At 37.4% G+C, this 25,786-nt stretch overlaps 1 protein-coding gene and 1 long non-coding RNA gene across 6 annotated transcripts; one reads left to right on the forward strand and one right to left on the reverse strand.

The window, feature by feature from the left end:
* Nucleotides 1-4,584: 4,584 nt before the first annotated feature.
* On the forward strand, nucleotides 4,585-5,535 carry LOC149195034 (uncharacterized). The gene is made up of 3 exons (XR_016255133.1): nucleotides 4,585-4,932; nucleotides 5,022-5,055; nucleotides 5,150-5,535. It is a non-coding gene; the product is annotated as an uncharacterized LOC149195034 (long non-coding RNA).
* A 5,520-nt stretch (nucleotides 5,536-11,055) lies between these two features.
* Nucleotides 11,056-23,071, reverse strand: LOC149195035 (IQ domain-containing protein IQM3-like). Of its 5 annotated transcripts, none has more exons than XM_089405225.1 (11): nucleotides 22,649-23,068; nucleotides 20,971-21,018; nucleotides 20,546-20,774; nucleotides 19,858-19,966; nucleotides 19,534-19,599; nucleotides 19,202-19,290; nucleotides 18,634-18,724; nucleotides 16,808-16,969; nucleotides 16,527-16,619; nucleotides 12,490-12,591; nucleotides 11,056-12,215 (listed from the first exon to the last, which is right to left on the reverse strand). In XM_089405225.1, the coding sequence occupies exons 3-11, from the start codon at nucleotides 20,710-20,712 to the stop codon at nucleotides 11,418-11,420; spliced, it is 1,677 nt and encodes a 558-aa protein (XP_089261351.1). In that variant the 5' UTR covers nucleotides 20,713-20,774; nucleotides 20,971-21,018; nucleotides 22,649-23,068; the 3' UTR covers nucleotides 11,056-11,417. The 5 variants fall into 5 exon arrangements, with proteins under 5 accessions (XP_089261351.1, XP_089261352.1, XP_089261353.1 ...); XM_089405226.1 differs by lacking the exon at nucleotides 22,649-23,068 and adding an exon at nucleotides 22,457-22,602; XM_089405227.1 differs by lacking the exon at nucleotides 22,649-23,068 and adding an exon at nucleotides 21,182-21,707.
* Nucleotides 23,072-25,786: the final 2,715 nt, after the last annotated feature.

Consider the following 25,786-nt stretch of genomic DNA (forward strand, 5'->3'; position numbering starts at 1 on the left):
TCCTATCAGGACTGTGTCAATGGTCGGGATAAATTGCCAGGATGGGAGAGACTTTGGTCAGATCTTGTGTAGGAGGAGATCAGGCGAAATACCAGGGATGGATCTTCATCAAAGGGACCTGATGAAGAAAATTGCGCTTTGGCTGCCAAAGAAAAGAAGGGGAAGAAAAAGAAAGCTTCTCAGTCTAGTGCGAAAGGCAAGAAGCAGGACATGTACAAGGTGAAGTGCTTTCATTGTCACCAGCAAGGACACTGTGCCACTAATTGTTCGCAGAAGAAGAAGAACAATCAAGTTGCTGGATCTGCAGCAGGAGAGGCTCTAGCCTCGCAGTTTGAGCTTGATTTTTCATTGATCGCATGCTTGGTTTCAAGTGTGATGGGATCGGTGTGGTTCTTGGACAGTGGTGCGTCTTTTCACATGACAAGAGATCGAGATTTGTTTTCTGATCTGGAGCACAAAGATCTTGGAGTGCACATTGAGATGGGCGATGATGGTAGATACAGTGCGACCAGTATCGATACCATTTCCTTTGAGAGAGAGTCTGGTAAACCCTTTGTATTGAAGGAAGTGATGCATGTTCCAGGATTGAAGAAGAATCTTATCTCTGTGGCGATGTTAGAAGACAAGGGATATGATGTTGTTTTCAGCGAGGGAAAGGCTTTCATGTCCAGCAAGACAACTGGAGAAACCCGGAAGATAGGGGTTCGAGTGAGGAACCTTTATCAGTTGCATGTAGATGGATGCGCAGCAATGGCATGCAAGGCAGAAGGATTGGTGAGCCGGGATGATGGCGAGCTGTGGCACAAGAGATTGGGTCACCTTCACCATGGAGCCTTGAAGATACTACAGCAGATCACTACAGGGCTTCCTAAAGGCACTCTTGCGCAGTCAGATCAGTGCAAGGGGTGTACTTTGGGAAAGTTTGTGAAAGCCACCTTTCACGAGAAGGATAGTCGCGCCACGACGATCCTTGAGAGAATTCACACAGACGTGTGTGGACCTTTCTCATTGGCTTCGACAGCAAAACATAGGTATTATGTGATCTTTGTTGATGATTTCTCTCATAACTGCTGGATCTTCTTCATGCAGAAGAAGAGCGAGACATACTCAAAGTTCTGTGAGTTCAAAGCACTGGTCGAGAAGGAGTCGGGGAAGAAGGTGAAGGCCCTTAGGAGCGGTAATGGTGGTGAATACATCTCTGGCGAGTTCAAGGATTTCTGCAAAGCAGAAGGGATTCGAAAAGAGCTCATAGCTCCCCATAACCCACAGCAAAACGAAGTTGCTGAGCGGAAGAACAGAACGATCGTGAGTGCTACACGGGCAATGTTGCATGATCAGGGCCTACCCCTTCACTTGTGGGCGGAAGCATGCAATACTGCAGTTTCTGTGCAGAACCATTGTCCTCACAGGATACTTGGCATCAGTACACCCGAGGAGGCTTATTCTGGTAAGAAGCCTGATCTTTCTCATTTGAGGATTTTTTGTGCTAACGTTTACATGCATGTGACGAAGGATGCCCGGAAGAAGTTGGAGCCGACCGCAGAGGTTGGAATATTTGTGGGGTACAATGATACGCCCCACAACTATCGTGTGTATTTTCCAGACAGTGGCAAGACTGTTGTGCGACGGGATATAAAATTTCAGGAGGAGAAAGCCATGAAGTGTTCGCTTGAGAGGGAGCTACACTTAAATGCAGATGAGGAGCTATTAGTTCCTAAGGATGAGCTTTAGGACGTGGATCAGCCACAGGACGAGGTTCATGGAGTGGAAGAGACCACTCATGTAGCGCCAACCATCAGAGGGCGAAAGCGCTTGACAGAAGCTGAGCGACTGGCTCAAGATGCAGAGAAATTTGTAGGACCACCTACAGCCCAACGTAGGCAGAGACAGTCACCTGATCGGTACACTGGATACATGGCTCTTATGAGAAAATGTGTTGTGATTGAGCCATCCTCTTTCGAGGAAGCTGTGGAGGATCCCGCATGGGTAGACGCCATGGTGGAAGAGTATGATTCGATTGTCAGAAACAGTGCATGGGAGATTGTTCCTAGACCGGAAGGGAAATCAGTGGTGGGTTCGAGATGGATCTACAAAGTTAAGCAGGCAGCTGACGGGAGTGTGGAGAAGTACAAGGCAAGATTTGTTGCCCGAGGCTTTTCACAGATAGAGGGGATCGATTATGAGGAGACCTTTTCACCTGTCGCAAGGTATTCTTCCATATGGACGATTCTTGCTCTCTCAGCGCAGATGGGGTGGCACATTCATCAGATGGATGTGAAGACTGCGTTCCTCAACGGAGTCATTGAGGAGGAGGTGTACATTGAGCAGCCCGAAGGTTTTGAGATCTTCAGCAGCGAGTCGCATGTGTGCAGGCTTAAGAGAGCGTTGTATGGGTTGAAACAAGCACCACGTGCTTGGTACACACGGATAGACAGTTATTTCACCGGACTTGGATTCTCCAAGAGTGAGGCGGATCCTAACCTATACCAGATTGTGGTGGAGGGTAAGTTGCTTATCATTGTACTTTATGTAGATGATTTGATTCTAACGGGTGATGATCTGTTGATCATGCAAGGATAATATTGCTAAGGAGTTTGAAATGGACTTGGGCCTCCTTCATTATTTCCTGCGATTGGAAATTTGGCAGCGCAGTGATGGACTATTTGTTTCTCAGGGTAAGTATGCTCGGGAGATACTGAGAAGTTCAACATGCATGGCTGCAAGCCTGTTGATACTCCTCTTCCTGGAGGTTGGAGGAAGGAGGATGCCACTGCTTATCGATAGTTGGTGGAGTCACTTATGTATCTGGTCAATACACGACCTAATATATGCTATGTTGTTAACCAGCTTTCACAAGCTATGGTTAAGCCTACCAAGCTCTTCTGGAAGGCAGGCAAGCATGTATTGTGTTATTTGAGAGGCACATCGGGATATGGTTTGTGGTACAGACAGGAGGATGAGGTGAAGTTATGTGGCTTCACGGATGCAGATTGGGCAGGGAGCCCAACAGACAGAAAGAACACATCAGGAGGGGTCTTCAGTATCGGGTCGACAGCAGTTTCTTGGTACATCAAGAAGCAGAGATCCGTGGCACTCAGTTCAACAGAGGCCAAGTATATGGCAGCAAGTTTGGTTGCATGCGAGCCTATATGGATGAGGAAGATCCTGGTCAATTTGTTCGGTTCTTACTTGGAGCCTACTGTGATTTACTGTGATAACCAGAGTTGCATTAAACTCTCAGCTAATCTTGTATTTCATGATAGATATAAGCACATTGACATCAGGTACCATCATATCAGAGATTGTGTGCAGCGGAGAATCATGTTACTTTCATACATTCCAATGGAGGATCGGGATGCTGATATCTTAACGAAGGCGCTCACCAGAAGCAAATTCGAATACCACCGAGGCAGGATAGGGGTTGCTGATAATCCATATCTTGTTCAGAGGGAGTGTTGAGAATGCAACAAGATGATGGAGCTTAGTGGAAAGAATTCACCTTCACTAAGTGGGCCCGCAGGGTATTTTTGGCGCAAAGTCTATTTTTAGACATATGGATCATGGTCTATGAGTTGCAGGATGTTTTTTATGGATGATTGGTCATGTTGGGAAAAAATAGATGGACTTTTATTTCTGGTTCACAGCGGAGTGATCAGAGTCTATTTTTAGACTGTCAGGGTAAAAATAGAAAAGTAAAATATTATTGTCTCATAATAATATTTAGACTATAAACATTATCTTATCCTCTTTGAGCACTTCAGTTTGAGCTACAGATGTGGCACATGCAGCTGTCAGAAGGAAATACGCTTTTCTTGTGGGTCAGTTGAGCTATTGCATGCATGACATCAATTAGAACTCATGCATGTGAGTTCTGTGAAGTTGGATGTGGAGTTGATGGAGTTGTGTTCAGTTTGACTTGGTTAAACTAGTTGTAATTAGTCTAACTGCAAATAGACTAGTGATGAGTGATGTGAATTAATTGATTAAATTAATTCACTAATTATTAACTCATAATGCAACTGCAGAATACATCAGTTAACTCAGTGCATGTACAGTTCAGTGGAGATAGGTGTTAGAGGTTGAGATTGCTATCAGTGGTGACTATAGTTGTGCATGAGATCTTGCACAATCAATGGATTGAGTATGCCCATGAGGATTGCGCAGTATATGCCCAGTGAAATAGCATGTGCTCACGTGATTTTCACTTGGTAATTGTGCAATAGAGGTAGGCAAAGTAGCTGAAAAGATTTGAACCTGTGACTTGTTCGGATCTGAGCTAGTTTTGTGTGTAACAGGTGAAGATAGTGTTGGATACTTGAGAGGAGTATTGTACTATGTATTGTTACATGTTCTCAATCATTAATATACAGATAGTGTGGGGTTTTCAGTTGTAAGCTTTCCCTGGGTTACACACTGTGTTAATGTGTGCATGTGATTGATGTTTCATTGTTTTTTATGATGCTATTGATGATCAACGTAGAGGAGATTATGTATTGTGAATGTATTCCACAATAGTGTATAATCGGGATAATCTCTGTGAATAAGTGTTTATTATTCAAAATTTCTACAGTGGGGAGGGTTTAGGGTTTAACCCCCTAACCACTTTTCCACGCCCAACAGAGGGTAGCGTTAGTTTTTGTCTTTGGCCCTTAACATCTTATTGCTCTGCAACTGATTTGTTTGGTGAGGGTTTCGGGCCAGCACAAGGTCCTTTTGTTGTTTTCCATGGGCATTCTGGTCAGCCCTACGAACACAGGGAACCCTGACGGTTTGACTTCAAGCAGTTTTGATTGCTTTCATTATCTGAGTTCGTCTTCCGCTTTGGAACTTCGTCTGGTGTCGAGATTGTATGATTGTCGCCTCTGTCCAGGGTGGCTCATTGGTCTTCCAATGCTGCGGGAGAGGCTCTACTCCAGCAATCCTTTTCAAGAGGTAAGCCTACAAACCACAAGGTTCTCGTCTGAGTATTTATAGTTTCTTTGTTCTGAATTCGTTAAATGATGAGGTTTATTGTGTTGCAGGTAGGTGCGCGATTCGGAAACCTTCCAATTTCAAGTAAGGAATAACCCCCTTTCCGGCATCGTGCGTCTTATAAATCTCACAGGGTTAATCTCCTACTGACTCCATGATTGCTTGCCACTGTATGCAGGTATTTTCCCCTATTTTCCCAGCTCACTAAAACTTGGAAAGCATCCCTTAAAGGTTTAGGAGCTTATGGCTTCCGTGGTCATTTCCAGGTTGGAATATCTTACCTCAGGTGCATGAACATTTAGCTACAAAATGATTAATTACTCGACGCTAGAGACTGTGCATCGAGCCAAGCTTTTCACTGAGGGTTGCTTAAGTTTTGGTTTTTAATTTAATTCACTGTATAACAGAATAACCAAAAACTGTGCATGGCACATGTAATTTTGAGAACGATCAGCGCTTGATCGACTGTGAGTCTTTTTTAGGATATTTTCTCTATTATACACTTGTTGAGTTAAGTTATACGCTTGGTGGTATTTTAGGGGTTTTTGTTCAAGTTCAGGTTGTTGAGCCATTCTGAAAAGTAGTATTGTTCTTTAAGTTATTACTATAGTGAATATATTTAATCAAACTTTGTGCGTCTCAATATTTGAATGTTAATGTAGTGATTTCATCTATTCACTGGTGGGCCGAGATTACCTTTGTTTCCTTGCTCAGGATATTTTAGCGAGTTTATCATAATTTGTTCAGCATTTCTGGAACGATTCTTTTAAAGATGTTTATACAATAAGTCACCTAGATTACTTTTGTAATGGCTTTTTTTCATATCTACAATAGTCCTGTAGCATTTCACGTGGTTTATTTCTATTGTTACTCATGTATCCTTTTGGCATTTCTAGAACGTTTCTTTTTTAATATGACTTTTACAATGAGTAACCTAGAACTACTCCTATAATGGTTTTCAATATATTACTCAGTTTATATTTGACTCTATAGCATAATACATAGATAAATTCCACAGTAATCATATAGGGTTTCATACAGATTGTTCCACTATTTATGATAAGAAAAATACTCTTAAGGCTTTAGGAGCGCATGCAAGTCTATCCACTATATGAAGTTATTCTCCATACTTTACTAGTATTACCTACTATCTTTCATGCATTGCCATAACTTATTGTCTACTGTTTTTATTGCGAAACTGGGAATTTATGTTCTCTGTTTTAATGCATTTTTCAAGGAAATTATTTTCTTAGTTGTTCTATCACTTACGAAATTCTTCCATCATCAATTCATAATGAAAAATTCTATTTTTTCATTTAAATAATTTCCACAGTTCAACATTAATTCGTAATGGAACTTTCTATGATACTTATCTGTTCAATATTCGCAAACTGTAATATTCAATCATTTCTCGAAAGTCTCTCCTAGACTTCATGCATGGGTGTATCAGTTATCGGGGTACATGATGATACAGTTTTTGTATTCAGATGAGTCAATCTCTCTCCAGATCATATATTGATGAGGGGACCTGTTTCGCAAAGATTTTCATTACCACGACCAAGCTCCCCCTTTCTTGATTCCTTTTTTCACGTTCTATTTATACATCTATCAAATTATGGGGTTGGCGGTAGCCGCCTAAGTTGAATGACGTCAAAGGTTTGGACCAATCTCAATTCGTCACCATCTTGCCTGCTTCCAATTGATGACACAAGCGTCCCTAATCCTGAATGTCATCCAAGAAAGAATGATCCCAACCAATCAGAGTTAACAAACAAATAGAGTGATTTTGAGCAACACTGGTGAAGAGAAAAATTATCAATCTCAATCTTCTTTTAAGCTAGGCCCTACAACAAACAGGACCATAGAGAAAGCTCCAGGAAGCTATTGCCTACCCACTCCTGTCCCACCTCAAGTCCTGTACTTTTTACTGACAGTTCTTGAGAATTCTCCCACTGGTTTATTCCACCCATCTCTAGGATCCTCTCCTAGATTCTTTTCCCCCATCTAAATCTCCCTTGAGATGGGTGGTTTATTCCACCTAGCTCTAGGATCCTCTACTCAATTCTTTTCCCCCATCTAAATCTCCCTTGGGTAACTGCCTTTTGTAACTATTTCTTTTAATTGATGTAAACAATTTCTATTTTTGTTAAAATACACGGAATCCTAATTACCAATAATTTAGGTAACCAAATATGTCTGTTGGCCTTCCAGCCTCTTGATTTATAATTTAACATCATAGAGTAAGAAAACTTAAAGTAATAAATTGTAAAGATCAAACTTAGTAATCACTACTCAATTCTTTTCCCCCATCTAAATCTCCCTTGGGTAACTGCCTTTTGTAACTATTTCTTTTAATTAATGTAAACAATTTCTATTTTTGTTAAAATACACGGAATCCTAATTACCAATAATTTAGGTAACCAACCCCGGATGCGGGTGATGACCTGTCAAGGGGGGACGTGCCACATGCCCAGCATGTGCCGCCCCGTGGTAACCTTAATGAGCCTGGTTTGACCCCGTCACAGTATAATGGTTAAGCAGAGAAGCAAAGGGCATTCAATGCAAGGCAGAGGTTCTCGATGGTGGCGCAGAGTGCAGTTAATGCTCGGATGCAGAGAGGGAATGGCACACGTTATCAACAGAGGATGTGGGTGCATTGGCAGGTTAAAGTTAGACGGGTGCGAGAGCAGAGAGGCTGCGAGGTGGTGGATGTTAGGCCTCTTGCTGCAATTCAAGCTGTGGTCAGCCGCTGCAATTCAGGTTGTAGCCGGAAGCAGAGGAGGCAATTCGAGGGGTTTCTGGTTCAACTGGATGCGAGAAGGGCTAACTCGCGTGCAGGAGGAGGGTGCTCAGAAATCGTTCCATTGGTGTGGGCATACGCGGGTGGCAACGAAGAAAACATGGTCAAATTACGGGAGCGACAGCCCAGCAGACGAGGACCAGGGAGAGGATCCTCTTCTCGAACCCCTGCAGCAGACGAGCATCACCATTGTTGTTTTCGCTACTGTCATAGGCGGGCAAGAGCCACACAGCTCCCATGTGGGCAATTCTTGGAGGTCGGTAGCTCAAGCGAGGGAGGGCCATTGCTTCCGGCATTTGGCTCGGTGGTGTTCACTCTGGGTAGCTCAATGGACAATGCAGGAGTCAAAGCCCACATTTCTGTTCTCTTCACAAAAATCCCTGAAGATTCTGGAGCCGGAAATCCTCTGGGCACAATGGAGCAACCTCCAGAAGGCTTGGGTAAGGACGCAATGGAGAAGCCTCCAGGAAGTTCCGGTAAGGACAGCCCTGTTAAGGAAACTACTGAGGTGCTGCCACTGAATGAGGCAGGCAATTTGGGGGAGGAGACTGTGCAACGCACCTCACCCCCATTGGGGCCAGCACCTCCGGGCATTGATGAGGACAAGTGGAAAGCGATGTGGGAAGGAGTCCCTGAGGGACGGGGATGGTGCTACGTGGTGGAAGACCCAAGCCTCTGCGAGGACCAGGACACTGAGCCTCGACTCCATTCGGTTCCTCCTCTCTCAGCTAGAAACCAGGACTAATGCTTCTGCGGGTATGTCGGTTCCGATTTCACTGTGCTTGCTGGTTGGCAGTTTCTGAGTCTGTCTTTCTGGTTTATGTATGTCGAGTCTAGTCTCAATTCTCTTTACTGTTGGGTTCAGTCAGTGTATGTCGGAAGCCCTTGCGTGGGCGGTCTTGGGTCTGTTCAGAGTAATGAGGTCCCTTAGCATGCTGACTCTCACATCCTTTGGGCCTCCAGTAGCAAATAGATTTTGGAGGGTCTCTGTTAGTCTGGAAGGTAATTTTGGAAGGTCTGTAGGTGCTGCCCCTGCGAGGGAGCTTTTTGTCTCAAGGTTAAACTATCCAAGGTGCAACTGCTGGCCCTGGAATGCCTGTCTCACTGTCTGTAATGTTTATTTGTAAATATAATATAATAGCCTAGATAGTCTTTTAACGATAAAAAAAAAAAAAATTAGGTAACCAAATATGTCTGTTGGCCTTCCAGGCTCTTGATTTATAATTTAACATCATAGAGTAAGAAAACTTAAAGTAATAAATTGTAAAGATCAAACTTAGTAATCACTGTAATTTTTATGCATCTTGGGGTGTTACATTTGCATCTCAAGATATTTGTTCTCTCTCCCAGCTTGGTAGATCCGGAGTTTATATGGATCTAAACTGGTTTAAATTATCTAAAATATTATAACTTTGTTTTACATTTAAATTATTCTTCCATTGTTTTCCTCTTTTCTTATAATGGATTATAATTTACAAATTTGAATAATTTGAGTTCAATTAAATTATACACCCATATTATGCACTCATATTTCTAATAATGATATTAAATCTTTATATATCTTAAATACTTATAGATAAAATTTACTCATACAAACACATTTTAAGTATTAACATAATTTATATAATTTATGGTAGCATTATTTTCCATTTAAAATATTATTGTCATTAAACATTTATATTGTTTTTTCTTTAATAGAATTTAACTCACACAAAAACATTTTTAACTTACCAAATTAATTTACTTAATTTAAATTACTCAAATAATAATATATTTTACTTTGATAACATTTACCTCACACAAACACAATGTCAATTTAAGTAATTTACATTTTTAACTACCAAATCAATTTACTTAATTAATATAACTTAAATAATAATATTTTTTTACTTTGATAAAATTTACCTCACACAAACACATTTTTACTATGATGTCAATTTAAGTAGTTTTTGTAGACAACGTTTTCGTCTGGTAAGTATTCTAATTTCATGTCACATTCACGCATAACAAGAGTTGACTGTGTTTATTCATTTTCACTTTTTGGCAAATAATCTTATATGAATTTTTACATTACAAAAAAAATCCAGTGTAATATTTTTAGAGGAAAAAATGTTGGTGAGTTTTATAGTTGGGTGAATGTGTTTTCACAGTATGAAGCCACACAGAATTTACAAAGAGAAAATTTTATTTTATCACTGTAGGTTACAAATTATATAGTTCAAAAAATTGTAAAGAACAAATATTTAGGCATAGATGCTCTGCTAAATGGATTTATAATTTTTTTGTATTTTTGAATTTCCTCTACCCTTTATTTCTTTTTATGATAGATAGTATTATTTTGTATGTGTTTTTTTTGTTAAAAAAATTATTATTCTTCATTAATTAGCGGGCTGGCATATATTTTTAAAGTTCGTTTTACATTGAATTGTACAATGGCTCTCTATGCAATAACAATAAATAAAGTTATTATAATTTAGCTAATTTTCATGATTTTGTTTAAATTTTAATAATATGAGATGTATAATGAAATATTTTAATGTCTATCATGAATTGATGTTTACGAATATTCACCAGTTATTTAATTTATATAACTATGTTAATTTACCTTTTATATGAACTTGCACAAAAACTATTCCAACTGAGCACTAAATTAAGGCAAATATCAATATTTGATTTAATCATTTATACACTTTAGACTTTATGTAGTTAATAACCATTTTACACATTACAAACAGAAATTAATATCTACATGTTCATATCATATGAAAATTGATCTTTATAGTCAAATATTATATTATTATAAAAAATATTGTTATTTTTATTTTTATTTTGACTAAAGTAAATGTTTACATTACATTATATTAATCTTTTTATTTTATTTTATTTTATTTTTATTTACTAGACATTACATAGCTATAAAACACCCCTCAACCCAATTAAATATCCTCATTTTTAACTAATTATTGCTATATATTTTTCTTTTCATGAAACAACTCGTGTTTAATATATTTTGTTACATATTAACTTTAATATATTTTGTTACATATTAACTTTTTCTCCAGTATCAAAAAATATTCAACATTTCAATAAATTTTTATCTTAACGTCAATTAAATGTAACTCAAGTAGTTGGAAGAAAGGTTGCTCTCCTCCCTTCATAAATAAATTTTCATCTGAGTGAACACTAAACAAATAAATAGTTTTCTTTTGGGATCAATAATCTCTATTGACAATTAGGCTCGACATTAAATGAATCACCAATGTATTCTTCAAGTAGAGATTAAATGAATAAACAATATTGAACACATTCTTGTATACAATTAGAGGCGAGACTTGATGAATCAAGAATGCTTGAGCCAGAAATAGGAGTAAGGCACTTTCATCTTGCCTGCTTCACCCTGTGGGCATTGCCCCAGCTCCAATAGAATACCCGATTTTGTATTCTATCGTCTGCACTGTAAGGGCAAAAAAAAATTCCCTTACTTAAGTTGGAATTTCAAACAATGTGGTATTCCAAACTTAAGGGATGGAATTTCATGAAGACTCCGATTCCGTGTTGAAAGCCTATACACATAAATGAATAAATAAATCAATAAAAAATGACTTCAAATATCCTGGGGATAATCAGTAGCTGATATATTCCCAGCCTATCCATTCATGGAGGATATCAGCTGTTTTGTATCATTTGAATGTTGTTGGTCTCTTGCATAGGCAGATTTGCCTGTGGGTGTGAGGTTACCAGAAGGAGTTTTGCATCTAGGTGATGGGTCACCAAAGAAATATACAGACTTGGGTGATTGAAGAGTTGTGGGAGAAGTACCCCTAGGTGAATTCACCAGCTCTAAAGCCTTGACACGTAGTTCAGGAGGGTAATCTGCAACACAGCCTATGCGTGGACCTACACCTGAAGACCACTTAAAAGACAACTGCTTCCCTAGCTGATATGATTGTATGGACATTTTTGAGTTCATCCTTTGGAGCAACTTAGTGGGAGCAATATCTAGCCTCTGAATTTCAAGTTCTCCTGACAAACTTCTTTCGTATACAGGTTCTTGATTTTCTTTCCCACCTTCAATCTTTGCACTTTCGGTAACCTTGGTGCCTCCCATTTGAGAAAGTAATGAATACATGCCATTTTTGCCTTCACTTACATTTTGTTCCTCATCACGGAATGGAGCAATGTCGTTATTCTTATCCTCATCCAGAGTGTTTCTTTGTCTGCGTACCTCATGAAAGATATGGGCTTCAAGCGTATCAGCAGGCTGGTTCTCCTCTCTTTCTGTTTCTGCATTTGCCACTCCAACCTTGTTCTTATCCATATCCGTGTTACTCTCTGTCTCCTGTGGAATATTTGGGTCCAGTGTCTCAATACGTAGGTTCTTCCTTTTCTTAGATTCACGCTTTGTAACACTATTACCACGTTCATCGTCTGAGAATGAAAACATCTGTAAAATGGACACGAAACTTAACATCAGGAATCTTGAAATTGTTGATTCAGAATCAATTGTGATACTAAACATGTAATGTTGCATGTGAACAAACCGAATGGTCTAAATAATAATGAATCATAACACTTACCACACCACACAAATAAAACAGGGCAAAGAAGATATGGTACAAAGTACATATAGAAGAAACAAAACCAAAAAAAAAAAAAAAAATGATGAACAGTATGAAATATAAACTAAAGTAGACATAATTCCTTTATAAGACGAATACCTGAACATCAGTAATGTCGATACCATTTTCCTTCAGAAAATTAAGCAGCTCGGACAAATTTTGTTCAGTGGGATGATAATGTCCACTGTATGGCCATATAACCTGTATAAACAAAGAAAATAAATGGTCACCATAGGAAACAACACTCAAGGAACTTAGTATTTAAACTACAGGAAAGAACAAAGGCGCTAATATTAATTGTACATGTATCTATGAATAGCATTGGATTTCAGTCTATAATCTCATGCATCCCAACAGGCTACTGACCTAAACAAACTTGAAGTAAATTTAGAACACCCTCGTGCAAAAAATGAGAGACACTCTATGAAAGAGTTTATCTGTTCCAGTGTTGTATCATCATATTGGGCCTTCAATATCGGAACACCGAGATGTTAGCGTGCTGCAGTTCGTAGAAGCAGCATTGAAATGGGGAGAAGAAAATAAATGCAGAATGTTAATTTTTAAGGAACAGCGTGCAACTGCGAATAAAACCTAACTTGTAAATCTGATATCAGTTGTTGGCAGTCTTCGCAGCATCAATTCAATTAAGTAGAATTTAAGTTCAGTATGCCCATGGATAGGAATAGACAGTACGGTTTCAACTTAGGCATATTACCACCATATATGGTATGGCATTTTTTGCCCTATAACTTGAGGATAGAACACTTTCTATGTCTGATGTCTTGCCCCCTCGAGAGAGAAGCTTCTGTTCAAGCTTCAGTTCTGGAGCTATGTGACTTTGGAAACATTGGAGAGTCAAGTGAAATGACACGAGCCAAGAAATTACGGGCTCGTGCTGGTTTAGCTACACAGCATCTTCTTCCAAGGAGGAGAGATGTCGTTTTTGTTACAATGGATCTGATGGAAATTGTATTTAATCGGCCTGTAGATATATTGCAAAGGTTGCTAGATTCCAATGCACCGAGATCTTTATTTGAGAACTTCCTTCGACGTTATGGACCAGGAGAAGCTGCATCAATGTGCCCTCTTTTGGATGCACGACTTATGAAGAAAACATAGCGTCAAATGCTGTGGCAGAAGGGGCTGTGAAGCATTTGAGGATCCAAAGGTTGTAGGCATGCGTCAAATGCAGGGTGGTAGTGCATTGGCTAATCATATAAGTACTGTTGGAGTAGGATTTAACATGGAACAAGTGGTTCAAGCTGCTGAACGAGTTTTATCTGGTGCTCATGAGGGTCTCTGTTTATTTGCATCAAGGTTACTTTGGCCTGTGTGGGAACTTCCACTTATGGTTGTCGAGAGTCCACTAATGATATGGAAATAGACAAAGGAGTTATTGTTTACAGACTCTTTCCTATTGAACCTATTCAGGTTCTTGAAAATAAAATCAGGTTACTGGAACAATTCTCATTGTTCCAAGGTCAAGGAGAAACCAGAGAGGGGGCTGTATCATAAAAACACCATCGTTTCCTTGAAAACTGTAACATACCAACCCCAAATTCCCAAAACAACTTAAGGAAGTGGGGTTATCAAAAATCATCTTCCTTCAACCACCTTAAAACTCATTTCTGAGACTAACATCCCTCTTATTAGGAGTTTTCCAACCACATAAATAATAAATTTCATCAAATCCAAGCTGTAGACACAAAATTATGCGAAGTAAACAATTGTACAATACCATGCTAATATTACATCGATGACACATGGCAGCCCCTGCCCACGTGTCACCACAGTGCAGACCACGTCCTCACTGAACACGTCAATGCCACTTGCCTACAGATCCGATATTTCCAATAAACAAGACTAAAGATATATCAGTCCCATGCTTTGATTATGAAAACACATCATAAGTGCACACTAAGATCAACAAGGCATATGAATGTTTCACATCCGTCACAGCCAAATTTACCATTTCATATTATAAGCATGTAGCACATTAGATCAAAACATGCATTCGGTAAGCATGCACATAAATATACACAGTTTAACATCGGAAGTTATCACTTAGCATTACAAAGGTGGAGTCATGAAGGCCATTCTCCTTCAAATCAAACTGATCATTTTCTCTCAAACTCCCACTTATCCTATAGTCTCCCCAGTTGTTATGGTTGGTTTCTCAGTTGTTTTGCACAATAAGCACCAGAAGACCATTCTCGATTCTCTCCTAGAATATCAATGGTGTAAAGATGAAAGCCATTCTCCTTCATCCACGTAAAACCAGTGAGTTTCCCTCAAACCCCAAAAAGCTAAGAGCATGCATATGTCTATGAGTGGTTTTTCAGCTATTTTGCATAAGCACAAAGGAAGCCCCTTCACTGCCCACCAATCCCTTAGTAGCCTTCCCTTTCTCAGTGCTCAATGCCCTAAGCAACAAGCACCCAGAACACAACTCTAGAGCAGCTAGGGTTTAGGACTCTTGCCCTCAAATTTCAGAGGCTAGGTTCAAATCCATCCCATCCCTCATTGTGTTGCCATGTCTTGCGAGCCCTTCTATTTTATTCTTCTCTGTCTCTCCACCATTTTGCACCCTCACGAGTGCTCATCTCAATTCTCTCATCTCTAACTTTCCTTCACGATTTTCTTCTTTGATGTATTTCCAGTTAGATCTGCTCATCGTGGTCAGATCAAAAGCCTCCGGTTAGAACCCAGGGGCTAGAAATCTGTGAATGGTACTCTACCCATATATTGGATGAGACAATTGGGGTACAACCCAACCACTTCCATAAATATGGAAGTTACTACCACATCCTTCCCATTATAGATATTTTCTTGGGGAAAGTTGAAAATCTCGACTTTATGAAGATTTGGCTTATTGGCAAGGGTTAATTCCATTGACCCCTAGTGTTAGTTTCCCTCCCCTCTCAGGGCTTCTCATGGTTGGTATCAAGGCACCACCTCTTTATCAGTTGTTATTAAAATATAATTACAATTATCATGAATCTTTTGACCCATTTACATTTACATGCCCATACAAGTATCATTAACATAATTAATTACAATTACAATATTTATGGAGGATTAAACATTGATAGTGTTCCAAAAACTCCATCAAAGTTTTCTAACATGAAATTCTACATTTTTAACAAAATGCACGACTCGCATATTACCTTTGCTCGTAAATTCAAATTATAATCTAAAGTTATTTAATTTGAAGACTTAATCTCATATGTATTTGATTGTCGGCTGATTTAGCATATTCTATCCATGCAGATTCATGGTTATCCTACCATTCGCTCACAGAATGAAAAAGGATGTCTCACTAGCTGTTGAATTTCAAATCCCCATCCACTTCTGGACGGTTCCTTTTGATGACCATCTTAGATTTGAGGAAGCCGTTTCACTTTGTTAATGTGTGGCTTTGGACGTAGCTTTGCTTTTTTGAATGTGTAAATACCGTATACCTTCTTCCTTTTTCCCTAGGTAACTAATTACTATTATTTCTATGTAACCTTAGCCTACTTGATTAAATTCTGATGTTTATTGAATTTCTATTCAGTATTTATAAAACGCAGGAATCTGAAGACTTTTCTCCTAAGCAAGAATGCCCTATTATTGACTTTGGTAGAATTATAGTGCTAATGCATTTTGGAAATAGTTGGACTGTCCCAATTCTAACAATAAGTGGACAGACTGTTTCAAGTTCATAACATGCACAATGAGACCAGTCTTGTGGAGCTGTCTCTTTACTCCTGAAAGCAGTCTGTGACTAATGAATAATGAGACCAGATCTTGTGGAGCTGTCTCTTGACTCCTGAATGCAGTCTGTGACTACTCTCGTGCTAAGATTCCATAAGGAATGTCACCATGCATAACATCTACATGTGACAAGATCTGTTTGAATCATTAAAGTGACTGTTTAAGTTGGCAGAAACTTGATCATAGTGTTCGTGCTACTCAAATCCCATCAGCAATTCTATACAGATGGATAAACATTTTCAGATATGCCTCAACTGAGTGCATAAGAAAAATTAATAAATACTCAAATAAGTTTTACCAATGCTGAATGTACTGAACAAAACCCTGATATTTATATTTCTGAAGAATATTAAATATCTTCAAAGAATTTGATAGATTACCTTGAGAACTCCATCCTGTACAGTGAGTTTTCCAGCTGCAGATGTAGCCCCTCCAGCTAAGAAGCTAGAATGTTGGAATGTCCCCCTCAATTTCTGTACACACAGCAACAAACGGACCATGTTAGAAAACACCTTGCATTGAAAACATAGATCCTTCTAGGTCCGCTTCAAAAGCGAAGACAACATTTATAACTGCCATTAAAATATCCAAAAAAGACTTTATGCTGGAAATTGAAATACTATTACAGAATTGTTGATTCATCTAGTTAATGTCGAAATACCTTTCCAACATATAGCTTTTTCAACGTGCTCATAACAAATATCCAGGGTGATTCTCCACTCCCTTCGGTGTCACTCCCTTCGGTAGTGTCAACCAACAGCCCAGTTTGCTTGTATACAAGTTTACCATTTTCAGGAATAACCTCATAATGTTCCCTCTCTTTCTGCAGAACAAGTGAGAATTAGTTTTTTAATGAGTTTCAAAAGTAGAAAAGAAAAAATAAGCTACAATGGTTTGAATGTCCATATTGAAAGCTGAACTACAATGTTCCACACAGAGCTCATCTCCTCCCATGACATTTGAGAAATCAATGGCTATAATATCATAATTCTTAAGATGGCAAGGCATTAAAGCAAGCTAATATAATTTATAGTTTGATGTCTCCTTATAATTTCATTTCCAAACAACTAGGTACAAGAAAGCATGATTGATGGATGGATGGCTCTTCCGTTGTACAAAAATATATAGATGAATTGCTCCATAGGAGACTAAGATATAGGTCTAAACTCCTAAAAGGCAACAGTCATGCCATGCAGGGGACAAAACCAAATAAGCGTGATCGAACATTACGGCCATCAACAACCACCGAACACAGGACTACTATTCTTCCATATCCAACTTCTATGTGTGCGAATGATATTCTAGTTTTGTAGTGCAACACAAATTTAGACAAGACCATAAATAACATCTTCCTCTTACCCGGATGAATACTTTTGCAAGATTTCAATGACATTTAAGGGAGGTTATGATTTATTTACTTACAAAGCAGAACCCATGTGGCAAGCTGTCTAAACAATGGGTGGGTGTGGTTCAAATATAGAAAAAAGTAGAGTATGTATGCTTTCATAGAATTTAACAGTCAAATCACTTCATCAAGATGGGTTTCTTATACCACAAATAAGAGAACGTTATACATCAATTTGATGTCTAACTTGGTTGTGACATTAAAATTGGATTATTACTATTATTATTATTATGCAGACCACATATTTATGTGCAATCTCTAACAGGATTACTTGTATAGATAGCAAAAGCCAACATAATGTTTCAGAAAGGTTCAGAGATACAGTGACAGGGTACAAGTTTTGGGATGGCTAGAGACCCCCAAATTTCAGGGGACAGCAGAGGATTGGATATAGGAGAACCACTCCTCTGCAATATATAGAAAAAATATATCAATAATTAGTGATGATGGAATATCCAAATACACAATTTGCAATTCAAGTATATGAACGATTGGGTTTATCATTACGAAATGAAAAATGGAAATACAGTGATGCATCCATAAATCATATTCTCACATTATAAAAATGCACAATGAGCAAATAAAAAATAAAAATAGCAAAGCCACTAGCCAACCCTAAAGAGCGTATGCTCAATCTTCTGCTGCCATGCAGAGCAACGAGTCTTTGGCATCATCGGTGTCAATGCCACCGTAACTATCATTAAATATGTGCGGCGGCCTTTAACATTCTAGGGAAAAATAAATTGGAAAATGACTATTCATCTAGAGGCATCAGGCCCCGTGAAAAATGCCTATGAATCTCCATATAATTAGGGGGAATCCTGGTGTACCCAAACAGAAGAGGATGTCGCTGGGCAGCTCCCTGTCGATGACAGGGGCATCCCTTAGCATCAGCTGCTGATTAGTTATGGCAGTGGATGTCCCCAAGGCATCCCCTAGTATCCTGATCCCCAGGAAACATCCCCCACCCCTGGGAACAATTCCCCTTGCTTCCGTGACATAATCACCAGGCTAAAAATTTCTCAGCCAGCTAGTGTTGTATACTAGATAGGATCGCAGCAAAAGAATAGATAAAGCCTTACCGGGCCAAGATATTTTATGAGTTCCTTTTTTAGCGTTGACCTGGAACACTTGTCTGGAAGATTTACTTCTCTGCCATCTCCGATGTCCAGCCTGCATTGATATTTTAAATTGACTCAGCTTCATCGCTCATTAAACATGCCAAAAAATAACTAGATTCAGTGACAAATGAAATGACTGAATTGTGTCTAATGTGACGGAGGTCCTATTGTCCTCAAGTCTCTTTGTGTAAAACCAACAAGATAATAAATTTGATAGAATGAAAACAAGCTTAGCACGTCCCAATATGAAAAAGAAAATGGTTTTCTTTCTTCATGACACTGCCAGAAATCTAAAAACATTTACAGGACCAGGTAATAGACCCACTAAAGGTAGGGTGGATGAAATTTTGTAAAACAATATCTCATTCATATGAAGAGAAAAGCTGTTTCCCTTGTTGGTGACACTGCAAGAAATCTCAAAACATTTGCAGGGTATTGGACCTACTAGGGCAATGTCAAGTAGGAAAGTATCTAGCACTGTACACATTATCAGATGTATGATGAAAACAGCGTTTAATACAGAACTCACCATTGGAAGAAAGGTTGAGCTGTATCACGTTTAACCCATTCATTATAATATACATGCAGATTGCGTCCATAACGATGCCGCGGATCGATCTGCACTTATCAAACAACAAATTAAATTAATCAGATGACATGATATGAGTGTTTATTACAACAATGTGAAAATTTACACCACAATCAATACTGTTGTATGCCCTTTACTGGAATTTCTGCTTTACGATAATTCTGAGCTCTGAAATGTTGGTCCCAAGGATGAAAGTTGAAACTAGAGTGTAGAAGAAAACATTATACCCATAGTCCACATTAGTCTAATCTTGGGAATTGATAAGGACTTACAGCCTCAAGCCAGTGCTGGATAGCTAGTTCACGAGCATTTTCATCTCTAGATAACCCCTTGCCAACCTGTAAACCAGAACCCATCAAATAAAACAATTTCTTACGATATGGACAGAGACTTTTCTGTAAAATACTTCAGTGACAACCACACACATATCTAACAACTTGCCATGCGTGCATAATAAAACTTTTTAATTTGCGATATACTTTTTATAGAGCGCAGACTGTGAGGGGAAAGATGCTAGCTTTTCAGTACTCCTTTATTAAAATGACTTTTCTGAGTGAAAAATGAACAGACTGCAAGAGGTTAATGATTTAACAAACCTTTGCAGCCCTCAATCTTGCACGTGACCAGCGAGAAATAGCAGTTTCTGGTTTACTTTTGTCGTAAAACAAGTTTTTCTCGAGTATTAGGGAGTCGATGGCAGACCACCTGTGCGCTCAATTAAAAAATTGTTCCCTTATTAGCTTAAAAAAATTATTGAATTTAAACATTTACAATCTGCCTCAAAAAAAAACTAGGGCAAAGTGCAACACATTTAAGCTGAGCAACGCTATAGAAGAGAGATCTGCAAACCAATGGAATGTTATAACTAGCCACGATTGTGTTATAATTAAACCCTTAAAATACCAGTGGGATGTTATAACCCGTCAAGATTGTGTTATAATTAAAACTCAGGTGGCTCCTATCCTAACCTCTCTCATTAGGTTTGAACCTGATACTTAGTACCAGCAGATCTACACATCATGGGTTCTTAGAAAACAACTAAAAGAAAACCATCAATGAGAACAAAATGGAGCAATACTTCAAGCATGCAAGGCGCACGCTAACATTCACAATATCCAAGCAAAGTCTAGCTCAACTTCTAAAAAACAATTTCTCCTATCCAAAATGCCTTCAATCAGAGCCAAATCAATACTTAATGCATGCAAACACAGGCATGATCAAGATCCTATGGTAGGAAGGAAGAAAATAGTAATGCATCCTAATGAATATGATGTAGAAACAAACCAGAGCTCGTCGGTCAGAACTGCCCAGTCGGCGAGGTTCCGTCTTGTTCGGTAGCTCCTATACACTTTCTGCACTTTTATTGCAGCTGCATCCTTATTCCCATCTTGCATGATATCTGATGCCGATGATGCTTCAAGATCATTTTGCTTGAAACTGGTCGAATTCATGGAGTCAGCTTCCAAACTACTGCCGTTGAAAATTTTCAACCCTTCGTTGGCTGTTCCCAAACCTGCGTTTTTCAAATTCATGGATCGCACTTCAGCCTTTTCCATATTTTTCTTTCTCAAAGTATTTACGATTAATCCCCTATGCCCTAACAAAATTCTGCAGATTTTCTTCATTGAAGAAGCTACAATCCCCATTTCGAAGTCGATAAATTTACTGTTCAAACTCTGTACTTTAAGGAACTGAAGATCTGTAATTACCAGTGAATGGACTAGATCCTTCAACAAGTGGTACGATAAGCAAGTTCACTGCAGCAGCCAAGAAGAAAAAGGTATTATGAGCAGGTATTTCTCCTTGAATACGTCTGATAAAAAGATATCCGCAGAATTTGCATTTCCATTTCCATTAAAATACAATATAAATCTTTTTTTAATATCTACAAGCACTTAGCCTTATTTTCTTGTCATTCACCTGCAGTAATCTAAAGGCATGGTGATCAATACTAGTATTCGTTAACAGCGAGGATCAACCATTGCAATCAAGAACAAAGACAAAGACTGTTGCAGTGAGTGGCCAGCCGAAGAGAGATCCAGAGATATAGATCTAGGCAAAAGGAAGAGGTTGGTTCGAGAAAAGGGTTCCCTAGCTTGATCAACTTATGCAACAACTTCAATATACTAAATACATGGAGATATAATCTTCTAAATATAACAGAATGGATTAAAATATTTGAGGTTAACAGACTGGATTTGATCTTTATGCCAACACATCATGCAAGTATTTTCTAATAGTTATGAACTTATCACTGGCTCGAAGGTAAACTGATCTAACTTCAAACTCTGCAGTAAGCCTCCAACTTCAGTAATCATGAGTCTATTTCAGGTAGGTAAAGAAAGCAACCACTATCAAAAGCCAAGTCCATAATGTCAAAAACTGTACAGGTTAAGAATCGAACCCTGAACCTTTCCCCTATCAACCATTTCAATATGAGGTGTGGATTACTACCTCCAACACCCCCCCTTAAAGTCACACTTTGGCTCCGGCCTTTTAGCTGTAGTTAATAAGCCTCAACCACTGGCTCTGAGACCTGTTGAAAATTAGATAGTTTATACAACTAACCCATAAATTGTCCCAAGCTCATGGACTGGTTTATTTATGACTCAGCTATACGTTCCACTATTAGCCTGGCTAAGTTATACAACTAACCCTCAAATTGTCCCAAGCCCATGGGCTGGTTTCTTTATGACTGAGCTACATGTTCCATTATTTGCCTGGCTGGGCTTTAGTGGTTGCAATGGAGCACCACCATTACAAACAAGCCCAGGTTCAAATCTTCATTGGTATAGAGTCCCTTGTGTTTGAATGCTTTAGTAAAGGTTTCTTAACAAACTAAATAAGTTTAAAATGAACTTTAATAAAACACTTTATCCTTGATGCCAAGAACCTATCCAGGTGTGGATTGTTATTTCCAATCCACATATTCAGCAACTATTTAGCAAATACATCCAAGCTCACACAACTAATCCCTATTACACATGGATAGGGATCCTTAACCTACTCAAATCAGACCAGTCTGCCTCATTGACATATATATAGAATTCTAAATGTAGAGATCTGCAGGTCGAAACTCGAAACAGGGCAAACTTCCAGGACCAAAACCCACAGTATAACAAGATGAAATCTAAACAAAAAGAACAGAAACGGCCAACAGTCATCCATTAAAATCAGTAGAGCCCATATAATCACCTTGCAAGCAGCACTCGGAGCTCAAAAATCAGTACAATTCTTCAGCCACCACAAGATTATAAAAATTCCGTTATACTAAAAGAATGGATCAGAATGCTTGCACTGATACAGATTGATTCCACGGTAGTGATCAGTGAAGCACAGGGCAAATAATTTATAAACCTGGATTAGGTAAGAGGAGTGTATGCATACCGAAATTTCGACGTCTCTTCCTCAATTTTTTGGGAAAAGAGATCGAAAACGCAATCTTCCTGAATTCCAGTGGTAAGCGGACCAGAAGCCTCAATGCAAGTTCGAGTGAGGAGGGAATTTTGAACAGGAATAGTAATGGTTTTGAACTTGTGGAACAAATAGATTTTTCCAAGAAGCTTTAAGCCTGAATAACAGCACAAACCGACGCTACGGCATCGCTGCAGCTGACGGTCTTCACCCTCGTCATGACTCTTAGTTCATCGGTCCAGTCAAGATTGGACAATATTGACTTCTAACCAGGGACTGGGTCTGCATTTCAAGGTGGCCTCAGGGCTTTTTCGAATGAATTTCCAACGTTATCATTCTATTAATTTCCCGAGGTGGGACTTCCTTAATCAAGTGAGGTGGATCAAGTACATTGGAATTCATCGGGGACGGGGAAATTTTGGATTTGAAATAAACTATAGGCTGGTTTTGACCGGATTTGATTTGACAGAAAATTGGATAAGAGCTAGTTATAATTGAATTCCATCCAGTCAATGAGATAAGAATATTCAAATCAATATTACGCAGTTGTCCAGTTTTACTAGCATAATTTATTGAGAATCTGTTTGGTTACCAACGCAATCCAGATCAAATTTTATTGAGGTTGTTGCGTAAGTGAGGAGATATGCTAAAATCTACTTGGATTAAAGTTAATGTGGCCCAGAAATTTAATCAGTTTAGGGATGATGTGGATTAGTGTTAGGGGTGGAGATACGTTGAAATTTAATCAATTTAAGCTGGTGTCGTCTAGTGTTCGGGGAGGAGATATGTTGAAATCTAATTAGCTTAGGGCTGGTGTGATCTAGGCCAGTGCAATCTCCAACTGACTTTGACTGATTAAATACCCCTAAATCAAAGTTTCTCAAGCCACGTATCAAACCTAAAAAATCAAAAAATCCCAAACAAGACAAGTATAAAAACAATCAATATTACATAAATAAATTACTCACTTGTCAATTTAATACTTTTTGAGATGGGTATGCTGCAACAGCATTGTAGGTCCTAAATTTAATGACTTCAGTTACCGCCATTAATTCTTAACAGTGACTTGAGAATTTATTGATTTCTGTCCAAATTCATTGCTGGTTTCTGTCAAAATTCATGTGTTAAAATTACAACTGGACTGTTTATTCATTATAATGTCAGAATTTTCAGTAGGCAAAACCTTCAAGTCTGATCAAAACTATGAATGAATGCACCTGCTGGAGTTATAACTAGATGGTCCACTTATTTATTGTATTAAATTGTCTATATTTATCATTCCAAATAAATACAAATTAGTACTTGTCCATGGTCATGGATGCACAGGCTGGAAATATGAATAGGTGGTCCATTGTTTTTAACGTTTCTATTTATGATATCGTGTAGTTTTAAATAAATATTCGCTTTAAAGTGAGTGAATTCGTGATTTATTGCTTTAAATTTTAGAAATATTTGTAAGCTTTTTATTTTAAAATAACAATTTGTTGATTTAGGTGAATAAAAAGGAGAAAGTCACTGAATTTTATAATTATTATATTTTTATTATTTTAATAATTTGTTGATTTACGTGAATATAAAGTAAAATGTTATTAAATTTTATAATTATTATGGTTTTATTTTTATTTTAAATTATTGCTAAATCAAAAATCAAATTGTTATATGAAATTTTCTTATTTTAAAATTAAAAAAAAAAATTATGTAAAAATTTAATAAGTAAAGCGATGTATATTTTATTCCATTAAAAAAAAAATCTTTATTAATATTTTATTATATTGGAATGAAATTTTTTATGAGTAAAATTATTTAGATATGTCTTCTAAATTCATCACATAAATGTATTAGTTGTGGAGAAGTTTAGAAATAACTAATATGGTTCATCTATTCATCCTTACTATGAACTATATTAATAATTTGGTTAGACACAAGTACGTAACTAATACATAAATATGTGATGAAACACGAAAGCATATATCTAAATAATTATTTTCTTATTTGAAAATAAGAGATTTTTTTCTTGTAAAAATTCAATAAATAAAGTGATGTATATTTTCTACTTCATTTTAAATTTAAAATTATAGACTTTTAAAACAAATTATTAATATTTTATTATATCTGAATGTAGGTTTATGTGAATAACATTATTTAGATATACGCCTTCTAAATTTATCAAATAAATATATTAGTTAGGTGTGTTTCAAACTAACTAATGTAATTCATCTATTCGTCTAATCAACCACATTAATTAATAAACAACTAATACATTTATGTGATAAATAACTTTAATATATTATAAATATTTAAAATAATTTACATAAATAAATTTATTTTAAGTAAATAAATTTGTTAAATATTCAATTATTATAATTATTTTTATAAATAATATTAAATTATTTTAATCTATCTTATATAAATATTTAAAATTTAAAAAAAAAATTAATTGACTAATTTAATATTATTGTATTTGATTATTTTTTATTTTAATAAAACTTTTAGTTTTTTCCTGAAGAATCCCACCCTAAATTATGATTTTTTAATTATAAAATTTTGTTTTTAATAATTTTGAGACAATTATTTACATTAGGGAATCTTTTTGTTTTTAATAATTTTGAGAAAATCATTTACATTATGGAATCTTAAAATAAATTGAATTAATTCATTTTTTCAACTTGTTCTAAATGTAATTTAAAATAGTTATGAATTGACATTTTTTTTTATTATTCAAAATAATGCGAAAGAAAATTGACATATTTTGTTTGAATTTTTGAAAAATAAATGTGGTAGGGTAGTTTAGATTTTCTAAAGAAATTAAAAAAATATATAATGAACGTTTAAATTTAATAATTATTTTTTATAATCAAAATTATTTTTTTGTTGTAATTAATGCTATGAAGAAAATGATCATTATTAAGAATAAAATTAATTTTCATGAGCTTTAAAATGAAATTGGGTGTCATTCAATTCTCAAAACACCTTGGAACTAAAGAATCTATCACCTTTCCCCCGATCGGGGTGACGAAGTCGGCGAGACGGGAAGCTAATGAAAGGACAAGGGGTGGCTATGATAAGCCACCTTGCATAAGGAGATCATCGCAGGTGGACAGGACGGTTGGC

The sequence above is a fragment of the Pinus tabuliformis genome, chromosome 2_2 (assembly GCF_031772625.1).
Source record: "Pinus tabuliformis cultivar Carrire ecotype Pingquan chromosome 2_2, CPIR1, whole genome shotgun sequence".
Lineage (NCBI taxonomy): Eukaryota > Viridiplantae > Streptophyta > Pinopsida > Pinales > Pinaceae > Pinus > Pinus tabuliformis.